We start from the raw sequence: 11,875 nt of genomic DNA, 5'->3' as shown, positions 1-11,875 counted from the left end.
CCAGACCAAAATTCATAATTGCAAGGGTTTGGGAATAAAGGGCCAAAGCCTAGAAGGCAAGGAGAGATTTGCCTGATTAAGGACCACAGAAAGTTCGTTTGCTTGTGTACTCTTTGAAATGGAAGCCAATCCTTCATACTTCTCAAATTTATGACAAATATCAGGACCCAGGCATCACCCCAAACTCAGAGAGAATCTCTGGCCAATAAGTTAAAAAAGACTAAAAGTAGGTTTCTGTTTTGCAAAGTGACTATCAATCTATACCTCCTTGCTCTAGAGACCTGCCAAAATGTGCATTCACAATCAGATCTACTGGTTTTACTGAATGAAATAAATCTGCATTACTTTTTACTAGTGTTAGAATTCCACAGCGAATACAGCTTTGGAGAATGAGCTGCATTCCACTCTGACTCAGTCCTGATTGCAGAATCTTTAATACTGGTAATACTCGGAGCAGAAAGAAGTGAGCTTGACTTGCCATTTTCAAAATGGATTTACAGACTGATGAAGAGACAAGCCAGTAGGCTGGATCCTCCACTGGGATAAATTTTCATAGTTCCACTGGAGTCAATAGAACAACCCTGATATACACCAACTAAGGGTCTGGTCCACCTTCTTTGTACTTTTAAATGGAGTAGTTTTGAACGGGAACACATTGAGAGACAATCGTGATGGAACCTTACAATGCTATTTTTACAAATCACTTTGAAGAGTGTCACAGAGCTTTAAAGAAGGACAACAAAAAGGCCCCAGGGGGTGTAATTTACCACTATGTTATTCCTGTTTTACACCAGTCCAACACCTTTAATATCAACAAATCGCCAGTGAATCAGGGCCTATGCATTTAAATGGCTCAGACCCACCATTTTAAAGCAGCTATTTGAAATCAGACATCTGAGCCCTTTCTAATTCCAATCCAGAATGAATGGCAGCAGCCAATTGAAATAGAAACATGAAGTCATCTCAATACAAAGGGCTTTCTTCTGCTCCTAGGGAAAATTCCTATTAACCTCATTGGTATGATGCCACATTAGGGCAAGTGGGAAAACGTTAATATGTCCTTGTCTTTAATGTAACCAATATGAGAAACAAAAACCAGAATATATTTAATAAATGCAATGTAGATTGTTTTATTTGACCTTCTGTTCACAAAATAATTTTATTATATGTATGAAAGCAGCATACAGGCAATAAAATTATGAAAACATTCACAATACATAAATAACACAGACCTGATGCAGGATGTATATATTTTATTAGACTTCTAATTTTTCTCTCGGTTTTCTTTTCCTGATAACACTTTTTGATAAAGGTTGTGAAGAGTTTTTCTGAAGGATATTTTGCTAACATTCCAAAAACAAATGGCTCTCTTGGAATGTGTCCATATAGTAATGCCTGCCGATGGCTGTTGCTAATGTTTGCTGACTGCTTTTGACACTACAAAGGGAAAGAGGCAAGGATTTTGATTTCAAAGTACAATGAAAAAGTAGCAGTTGTCAAAAGAAACATTGGCAAATTTTATGGAGCTCACAAGACATCTGGAAATGAGGATTGAAGCTCCATAGACATTTAGAAATGTCTTCATCCAAAATGGAAATGAGGCACTATTTATTATTCAATGTACTATTAACATAATTAAGACGAAAAATAAATGTCATTCTAGTTTTCGAGGTAAAGCACTAAAGTACCTCACTTGTTAAGTTATTCTGGCTGTGATACATTAGCAGACAGACAGCATGATTTTTGACTACTGGTGTTTCTGCAATAATACAGATGGTAACAAAATTTGTCATATTTACTACCATTATAATCAATTGTGTTTATTCAGAAAAGATATCCAAGACTTGAAATAAGAAAAGTCTGAGAAAGCTGTTTATCTTACATAAATACAAAACATTATATAGTAATGATTGTTAAATAAGAAGCTTCTCTTCCCAAATTGGATTCTTCTTAAGGTGGTATTCATATTTAAGGTATTTACAGATCCACAAACTGACATTCTAGCAAAGTCTTTGTAACATGAAACTTTTTAAAATAAATAGCAGCAATTCCTTTTATTTCTATAAGGGAAGAGCTTTCTCAGCTTGTCAATCCATCAACTCTGGTCCTATTTTTTTTAAGCAATCCCCCCAAAATAAATAAATTCTACACAGCTTCAGCTTCATTAACACCCCCATCTCTTGCTGTGCTTTTTATGATTGCTTCTTCTTTATTTACTCCATTGGCTACCCAGACTATCAGAGAGGGTTTTTTCGTTTGTTTTTAATGGTCATTATTAAAGTGCTGACTAGTTGATAGGTCAAAATGCAGTTGTGAGACCACTGAAATATCCCATTATTTAGACATTTTAAATAAGTTAAATAAAGCTAGATCTGTTATAACATATGAAAAATATCCATTTAAAACAATAAATAAATAAAACCAGTATCAACATATTATCTCCCAGAGCTTTAAAAATACCCATTCTCATTATAAGGCTCATTGTTTTTCAGAAATAATTTTAGAAGGCATCTACCTACTTTTTTAATCCCTCAAACTATACTTAGAAGCTGGTAGCACCCAGTAGTACTATACATGGCAAATTAAATCCTCTCATTTTCTTCAAAGATTAATTGTTAAGTTGTTAATGGGTTTTTTCTTGTCCCGTTTTAAGATAGAAACCAGTTTCTACAAATGTTTATAGAGCAGAAGAAATATTTTCTTTAACATTGCTTTGTACCTAAATTTGTGTCTCTGTTTTATTCAGTATGAACAATACAGAAATACCTTTGGGTTTTCAATATCTTTTTTGTTTAAAATGTTATGTTTGATTTGAACACCCAGTAATCAACTCTGAGCTTTGCGTGATGGTATAATTCTCACTAGAGTTGAGTTTCTTACCAAAAAATCTTGTATATCTTTTTTGAGTATTGGATTTTGCTGGGCTGACCTCATGTTTTATGTTCATGTTTTATGTTGTCCATTCTGAGTGATGGGGTTGATCTTTTCCAAAGACACATCAGCTTCATAATCCAAGATACCAGACAGTGCTGGAGACATTTTCTCCAAGGTCTTAGATAGTTCACCCTCTTCTTCCTTTTTCAGAAGTTCTTCTTCTGGGCAGATAATAGCATGTGGGATCAGATACACCAGGTTACACTCTTTTGGGCTAGACCCTCTAGGCTCATGATGGCTTGAAAAAACAACTGCCCCATTGTTGTTGATACTAACGGTCTCTATAGCATTGTTGGAAGTAGGGCAGAGTCTGTAACATCCTAGCAGATTTGAAAATGCCTTGCGGAAATCAGCATTGAAGGCATAAATGATGGGGTTCAGTGAGGAATTAGCCCATCCAAACCAAATAAAAACATTAAAGGTCGTGGAACTAATGCAAAAGGGTTCTGCTCCCTTGGATGGTGGGCTGGGCTCACAAAAGGGCACCATGCAGTTCAATATGAAAAAGGGTAACCAGCAGCATACAAACACCCCCATGATCACTGACAAAGTCTTTAAGACTTTCGTTTCCCTCTTGAAGGACATTTTGAAGGAGCTTTCTGGTTGTTGGCAATCCATACTGTTTCCATTCCCTGTGGTGTTTTGACAGTTCTTAGCATGCACTGCTGCTCTTTCCAAAGCTGAGATGCGTCTTATTTGTTTTTGAGCAATCCTGTATATCCTTGTATAGGTGACGATCATGATGGCCACTGGGATGTAAAAGCTAATTAGAGAAGAGGAGATGGCATACATCCTGTTTAGACTGGAATCACAGTTGTCCATGGTTATGCCTTGGAAACTGACATTTAGCTCTAAAAAGCTTGTGGTTGTAGCTTTGTGCCAGTTCAGCTGCACAGGAATGAAGGAAATCAATACAGACAAGGTCCATGCCACACTGATCATGATGAAAGCTGCCTTGGGGGTCATTTTCCTCTCATACCTGAATGGACTAGAGATGGCCCAGTATCTGTCCACACTAATGACACAAAGGTTTAAGATTGAGGCCGTGGAGCACATAATATCAAATGCCACCCAGATGTTACAGAACGAACCAAAAGGCCAGAAACCAGCTATCTCAGCAACAGCTTTCCAAGGCATGACCAAGACTGCCACTAAAAGATCTGACACTGCTAAGGAGATTACAAAGAAGTTGGTCACCTTGGACCTCAGATGGCGAAATCTAATGACAGCTGCACACACCAATGTGTTCCCCAGAAGCGTGGAAAGTATCAGCAAAGAAAGGAAGCAGCCTGTAAGGATTCGAAAGGAGGAGTCCCTTTCCACGAGCAAGCCTTCCCCATCCATTGTGGTGTCGTTCCAAGTCATAGCTTCTCCTGAGGGAAAATCACATCATGAAAATCATGATGACACCAACTCCTTTCCTTGCAGAGATTACAGATATATCAGGCATCCATTAATTACTCATTGCCAGGCAGACCAAAGGTTTGTGGTATAGTCTCTTCACCCTTGGGTGGACCCCATGCTCCTTAGGAATCACATTAAGAGGCATCAAAAGCTGTGTGGCAAGTAGCTGAAATTTACAAACACAGTCAACTCTGCACTAATCTTTTTTTTTTTTTTCGTAGTAATCCCTTCCGAATTACATGGTACTACTCAAGCACAAAATATCCCAATTAAAACAGGCCATCTGCATATGTCCTGCTTGAGTCCCCTACAAAAATATCCAACAGACAAGAGGGCAATCACTTTTCAATCACATATTCCCACTTAAATAGGCTATTGATCCAGTATTTCCAGTGTCCATTTGACTAGCCCTTCAGATCTACTGAAGCGTATTACATTAGGTGCTTTTGTTTCTAATTTACTTTCACAAACCTCTAACTGATGAGACTTTTTTCCTCCCCTTTTCACCCTCAGTGCATTCCAGTTACAAAATACATTAGTTCTCTCTTTATGAGAAGCTTCAGGGAGCAATTCCTCATTTTGTTCCACATTGTTTAGGTCTCACAGTCCTAGAAGCAAAGAAAATAAATTTACATTGTGTGTGTGTGTGTGTGTGTGTGTGTGTGTGTGTGTGTGTGTGTGTGTGTGTGTGTGTGTGTGTGTGTGTGTGTTTAAAACGTTCAGTAAAGAACAGCTCATGTTATTTATTTTTAATTAAATGAGAAAAACTGAATCCTACCTTCCACCTTTGATTCTCTGTTTGTCCTGGGATGAAAGTTTGTCTCTCTTTCTTATTTAGTATTTGAATTGCATAGCAAATCACATATTCAAAACCAACAGAGAGGCACTGCATTGCATCAGGTGGGAAAAAAATAAAAGCCAATGGTTTAATCAGCTGGAATTAATTTTCAGATGAACAATAGGTCTGGTTTTCAAGCTCCTTCATAAAGATCTCTTGTTTAAAACTGGAGGCCTATAAGTGCATGGCCGGCTGCTTCCATTCCACTCAGTCTTTGTGCTCAGCCTGCAAACTTTGTTAACCAGCTCAGTCCTGGCTAAATGGTCATCACCCAAGTCACGCTTTGTACATCCTATTGAAGTGGCACATCAGTACAAATCATCCAAAACAAAGGCACGGTATTTCCAACAATCTAGCAAGATCTGAATGATGTTTCTGTCTTTCGAGCTTCACTGGAAGAAGAAATAAGGGGAAGAGGAGGAAGAAATGGGAAAGACCTGAGTGGAGCTCCCTTCAGCCACTGATGTAGCTTTCAGGCTGGTGGCTACCATAAACTGTGGGAGTGTGTTACTATTCCTGTGGGAAAGAGTTTGCTCTGACACTTTGCTGACACGCTAGTTCTCCATAATCATCAAGGAATAATCCTCTTTCCAACTGCTGCTCCTCACAGTTGCATTCCAGGGATCAGGTCCAACCCCAGCATGCTTTTCCCTTTAGACAAAGCCCATGTGCAGCAGGCTCTTCAGGGTCTCTTGCACCCTGCCCTGGGATTTACCTCCAGTCCCAGGGACTTTCCCTCCGTCTTGCTGAATGGAGGACCCCGATAGCAAAGACTTCCTTCTGCCTGGGGTATCGGGTGGCAACATCGCCTCTCCAGGAAGTGTCTGTTTCACTTGGGTCTCCTTTCTAAAGCATTAAGAAATGGGAAAGACAGACATGGGACTATTCAATGGGCAAAGGCTGCAGCTGCCCCCCAGTAATCCCCTCCGGCATCCAAGGCACTATTCCATAAAGGAGCATTTCCAGAGCATCCCACATGACTTCCTCCTGTCTCATTGCCCCTGATCATTACGGAGGCTGTATACTGCACACTCAAGCCACACACAAAAGAGGGAGACACAAAAAGGGTAATAAATGCCAACACTGTGGCGTTTGATTGAACAAAGGGTATTAATTTCAGCTGTCCTAAACAACATTCATCTCAGTGGCACATGGGGTGACACAGAGTATTTCACCATTTAAAACTAGACAAGGTCAATTAATTGACATGAAAAGTAAGCAGATGCAATTAACTTGTCCCTTTGAAATAGTCTAAAAAATGTAAATGACAACGCCCATGTGTGCACATATACATTCACTCTGCAAGTAAAGATTATACACAAACACTAATGCTCAGCAACCCATAATCAGACACAAAATACACACACACACACACCAACCACTGAAGAGCTACAAAAAACTAGAAAACTCCCAAACAAATCAAACAGCCACAAAAATGCACAGACACACTAAACACCAACAAATCACACACATATTTATACAGACAAAAGACACAAAAGATATAACACACACAACTGGACTTGACATTAAGACCTAGTCAAACTCTTTCCCCTGAAGCATGTACTCACCAACACAGGGGAGAAGTCATTTATCCCACAGGCTGGCTGTTATGGCTTGCAGATGAGGCGGAGATCCCAGCCGAAAGGACACTCGCCTCATCTTTCCCTGATGGTTTATTTCTCGTTTCTTTCCCACCTCGCGGTTTTCACTCCACATTCACACACTCTTTGATGTTCATTGTTCAGCACATTCCAGGGGTGCAGCGACTCAGTGGGAGCCTGGCTCCCCCTGCTGGATGAACCCAGGTTTCTTTTCCACACATTATCTTGACAGCACCTTGTGTGTGTGCGAAGTGAGGGGTGGAATAGAAAGGGAGGATGGTGGCTTCTCCCTTGACTCCCAGATCCTTATAGCATCGGAGGGATTTATGTAAGAGGAGCCTTAGGCAGCCAAGCAAGGTATGAAAGATCAAGACCACCATGCAGGGCACCTTCCCCAAAGAAAAGTGAATTCCTTTTGCTAGCTCTATGCAGCTGAAGACTGGATTGCAGAATAGACAGAAAATGCCACAGATCTGTTGATTCCAGCCACATCTCCCACAGTAAATTGGCGGCTCAGACCAGTCTTTTGAACTTTCTGGCCAAAATTCCCCCTTTCCCCTCAAAAAACACTATCAAAATACAAGGGAGGAAGTTTCATCATTTCACCCCAGAATCAACAGGCACAAACACATATACTTAGGAGGAAAGTGAATCATGGAATTGACATGGAGTTTTAGGTTAACATGCACATGCATACAGGCACACACTTTTTACCATTTTAAATGAATCTTAACCAAATCATAGAATTAAATCTTTCTGCTCCCCTCATGACAGCTCTGCTATTGACTTGCAAACTGTGGGTTACTGATGCACTGAATGCTGCTCACAGGGACTGCTTGCTAACAAAAGCTGGCATCTGGAGAGAAAAGGAGCAGCAAAAAACTGCTTCCCAAGCTACTACAAAATGCTGCATCTGACTCTTCTTAAGAGATTCAGCCTTATTGCCTGCTATTTCTGAAAATGAGCAACTACAGCAAAGTGATGTGTCCCACACCAGTGCCTCTAGCTGGCCAAGGTGGCACACCAGGGAGTCCTCACACCTCTGGCTGTGCTAAGCATTGTTCATACCTACAGGGAGGCAGTCCATGCAGGAGCGGCGCCAGGGTTTTTGGCGCCCTATGTGCAGGGCCGGCTCGCCAGTCTCGCGGCTCTGGTGGACCTGCCGCAGGCGTGCCTGCGGATGCTCCACCAGAGTCACGGGACCAGCGGACCGTCCGCAGGGACGCCTATGGGAGGTCCACCAGAGCAGTCTGCTGCCCTTCCAAATCCTGGCATCCTAGACGACTGCCTAGGTCGCCTAAATGGAAGCGCCAGCCCTGAGTCCATGCTCTGAGAAGTTTAAAATCTAGAATAGACAAGGCAGACAAAAGGTGTGAGAACGTCAGCATTAATTCTTCCCAATTTACAGGTCCCCATCGACAGAAAGATGAAGTGACTTGCCCAAGGTCATGCAGGAAAATTCTGGCAGAGTACAAATTAACTCCAGATCTCCTGACTTGCAGTCCAGTGTCTTAAGCATAAGGAACATCCTTTCCTCAAGCTGCAGAGTTTTTCCAAAAACTGGAATTTTGGTCATTTGGCTTTATGTCTGTTTTAAAAATCCAAAGGACTCTATTTTCTTTAGCGCAAAAATTTGCTGTTGTTTCCCAACCACAATTTTGTCTTTGCAAAAGTTTCCAGGCGAACACTTGGCAGCACATACTCAACTCAGTATTATGAGGCAGAGTTCTGGCTAGGAGCAAAAGAGAATTAGGGCTAAAAATACCCTTTTTCTCACGATACATTCGAGCTTAGCTCTGCTCTATGCAATGAAAGAACATAAAAATGCTGCTTAGCATGCAACTCTCCTTTGTACAACAACCTTACTCCGCTGAAGTCAGGATCTGAAGATATAAGACATCATAGACAATGGGGGAGGGAGTTAAAGTTTTATAAAAGAACAAATAAAATCACTGAGCTGTCAAGCACTATCAAAGACAAATGTCCTAGGGTTTATCATTAGTAACGTTGTTTTTATGCCAACTGTAATTTTTCATAATGTCATTTATAGCAGATAACATGAAACTAACCTTGACTAGATAACTGAAATGCTTGTATTTGCATTTCGTTTTCTTTCTTTCTTTCTTCTTCGTCTTTTTGAAATTGCTTCTTAGCAAGTTCTCGTTCCCACATCTTATTATCCTGTCCTTTAACCATCATCCTTGAAGGAAGGAGTAAAAAATAGAGCAACTGCCAACCTCGATTACCAAACACTACAGAATTTGTTTTCTTGTCTAACAAAATTCTTTGTACATTTTCTCTTTTTTTCGTCTTAAAATATTTAAGCTTTTTTCAAAACACAAAAGTAGAGCATTTGTTTAGCCTTCAAAACTCTCCAAATTCCTACTTCTGCCTTGCAGCAGAGACCATGGGACAGCCTGCCTGATATAGGGAATCATGGCCACATATATGGACTTAGATCCAGGTCCTGATTTCACTTCCACTAGCGTAAATCTGGAGTAATGCCTCCAGGTGGACTTTTCACCGCTGTCATCATTCATCCACAGATTATCCCAGGAGAAGCCAGTATAACCCAAGGTTGGCTCTAAACTGGTATATCCTTTGATCCAAAATAGTTTAGATGATCTTCCGGGGTTTGTGGGAGAGGATGAGGCTATGTTCCTGCAGAGGGGAAAGGTTCTGTTTTGTTTCTTTAATTTATTGGTTGGCTGAATTAATTCAGTATTGTGTATGATTATTTTTTGTTGCTGGGTGGTATTCATTTGGGACTATACATTTAACCAATTGTTAGGAAGTCTACAGCTGTTTGTATGGGTTGGATTTTTGAAAAAAATAGTTAAATCTAAAATAATAAGCCTGTGAACCTCCTACAGCCACTGAAGACATGACATTCTCTGCTTGGTTAGTGATTCAGTGGTTGGTTTCAGAAGCAAGAATTGGTGTGGATTTCGGTCCTGGAAATTGTCTCTCTGATCTTGAGCATAAACCTAAATGTCCTCCAGTGGCAAGTCTGTGGATGAAGATTGTGTTTGGTTCAAGAGAGGCTTGGATGGAGTAACAAAGCTCTGTAAATATCGAGGCAGGTTTTCAATTCTAGCATTTTATACTGTGAGCCCTGTGGTACTCAAACATCACTGCAGATAATTTGCAGGCTTTTAAAACCTGTATGATTTAATAGTGTTTTAACCAGGTGAGTAATAAAATGAAAGTCATTATAACCCCTGTATTATTAAAGTGAATTTAGTGCTGGTGTAAGGTGCCAGATTAACACAACCTTGGAAATCATTTATCCACAGCAGAGGATGGACTCATCTCCCCACTCATGTGCCTTTAACCTGTCATGGAGGGATTAGCTGTCTTTGAGGTAAGGACCTGACTGAAACAGCCAACAAGGGAGCACAATTATGATGGTGTTTCATGAGTTTCAGGAACAAGACCAGAGATCATCCCATTCAGGTTATCAAACAGCTATTTGGCTAGTTAATGTCTTTCAATCACTATTGACCTATGCCAGCATCAAATCAGTGCCCAAGAGATGAAATCCTTTCTAGAGCCATTACCAGTCACGTCAGACAAACACTACTCCCACAAACTCCTGTTGAAGTAATAAAACACATGAAGGGTTAAATATACATGTCTCTGACTATATTGTGTAGCACCTTGGCACAAATGGTTTTAATCCACAAGGTCTTTGGAAAACTGAGTCAGAATTTTTCATTCAGAGATAAATATGCTCCTGTCTTCAAAATGGCACACATACTAAAGCTTGGGAGAAGGCAGCTCATTTATGAAAATTGTTTACAGTGTGTGGCTAAACATTGTGCTCTTTTCACTCTGGGACAGAGGCCATGTGCATGGAATTTATCAGACATAAAATCAGCTTGGGAATGTTAGCATAGATAAAGTCTAAACAAGTTGCCAAGTTTCCAAATAACTGTTATATTAATAAGCTAAAACAACATTAGTCTTAGTATCAAGGGGTAGCTATGTTAGTCTGTATCACAAAAGGTGCATGTGAAGAAATGGGTTTTTAACCACAAAAGCTTATGCCCAAATAAAGCTGTTAGTCTTTAAGGTGCCACCAAACTCCTTGTTATTTTTATTAGTCTTAGTGTCACCTACTTGGAAACCAGTGGTTCTCGGACATTGAACAAAAAACCTCCTTAAAGATCCAGGAGCCACATCAGTTAACTATTATCAGGGTCAGGCATCTCCAAAGGAAAAAGATATGAAATGGGAGGAAGTGTAAGAAGGGCATGATGACAAATCATGGATATCATACAAAAGTGACAGACAGTTCTATTACGTTGCACTATAAAGCCTCTTGCATCCAGGGATCTCAAAATAATTCACAAACAACTAAGACACAATACCACAGTGAGGCTGGTGATATGGCTGGTGTTATGGCAGGTCTACAGATGTTGAACTAGATGCACAGAGAGATTAAGATCAAATTTTCTAAACTGGTAAGTTTTGGGTGCCTCTGTTTTTATGTGCCCTGTTTTAAACAGGTAAGCCCAGACTTCTATAGATGCAATGTAACCACAGCTCCCACGGAAACAGGGGAATGGCGGGTGTGGAATCCGACCACTTTAAAGTAAATGTCCACAGCTTTCATGTCTAAAACTGGGCACTCGAAACAAGAAGATATTTATGAAAGTTTGAGCCTAAATGATTTGCCCAAGGCAACTCAGTAAATCAGTGACAAAGCTGAGAATTTAATCCAGCAGTCTTGCTCTAATCTATAGACAATACTCCAGCCTAGTTGAATTTACATTAGGAAACTCTGCATCATTTTTTTAAAGGAGCTTACTTCATTTGGAGATTAAGATACCAGATTTTTCAAATCTTATGGTCTTTGTTTGCATGGTTTTGCCTACACAGCCCAAAGGATCTACATATGAAAATCCCTTCTGTTGCATGCACAAGTGATGGAGTGAGCGATAACTGATGCTCAGAGTCCGAAATTAAAGTTATTTTCTTCTCATTCTCAGAAGATGTTTATTCAGCTTGCTAACCTCTGAAAGGATTCATTGAATATAAACCACCAAGGATCCCTTTGAAATGCAGCTTGCAGTGCTTTATAACAAATTGATTC

At 40.1% G+C, this 11,875-nt stretch overlaps 1 protein-coding gene across 2 annotated transcripts; it reads right to left on the bottom strand.

Moving 5' to 3' along the window:
* Positions 1 to 1,145: 1,145 nt before the first annotated feature.
* Positions 1,146 to 6,885, bottom strand: DRD1 (dopamine receptor D1). 2 transcript variants are annotated; one of them, XM_030573879.1, is made up of 3 exons: positions 6,745 to 6,885; positions 5,117 to 6,022; positions 1,146 to 4,946 (listed from the first exon to the last, which is right to left on the bottom strand). In XM_030573879.1, exon 3 carries the CDS (start codon positions 4,297 to 4,299, stop codon positions 2,944 to 2,946), a length of 1,356 nt encoding a protein of 451 aa, XP_030429739.1. In that variant the 5' UTR covers positions 4,300 to 4,946; positions 5,117 to 6,022; positions 6,745 to 6,885; the 3' UTR covers positions 1,146 to 2,943. The 2 variants fall into 2 exon arrangements, with proteins under 2 accessions (XP_030429739.1, XP_030429740.1); XM_030573880.1 differs by having other exon boundaries at positions 1,146 to 4,307.
* Between the last annotated feature and the right edge of the window lie 4,990 nt (positions 6,886 to 11,875).

The sequence above is a fragment of the Gopherus evgoodei genome, chromosome 8 (genome assembly GCF_007399415.2).
Source record: "Gopherus evgoodei ecotype Sinaloan lineage chromosome 8, rGopEvg1_v1.p, whole genome shotgun sequence".
NCBI classification, from domain to species: domain Eukaryota; kingdom Metazoa; phylum Chordata; order Testudines; family Testudinidae; genus Gopherus; species Gopherus evgoodei.
Note: the sequence above shows the minus strand (reverse complement) of the source record. Positions and strands in the feature narration are given on the sequence as shown.

What these genes read in the sequence shown, in the direction of transcription:
- DRD1 (XM_030573879.1), bottom strand. Translation starts at nt 4,299, where the DNA reads ATGACTTGGAACGACACCACAATGGATGGGGAAGGCTTGCTCGTGGAA.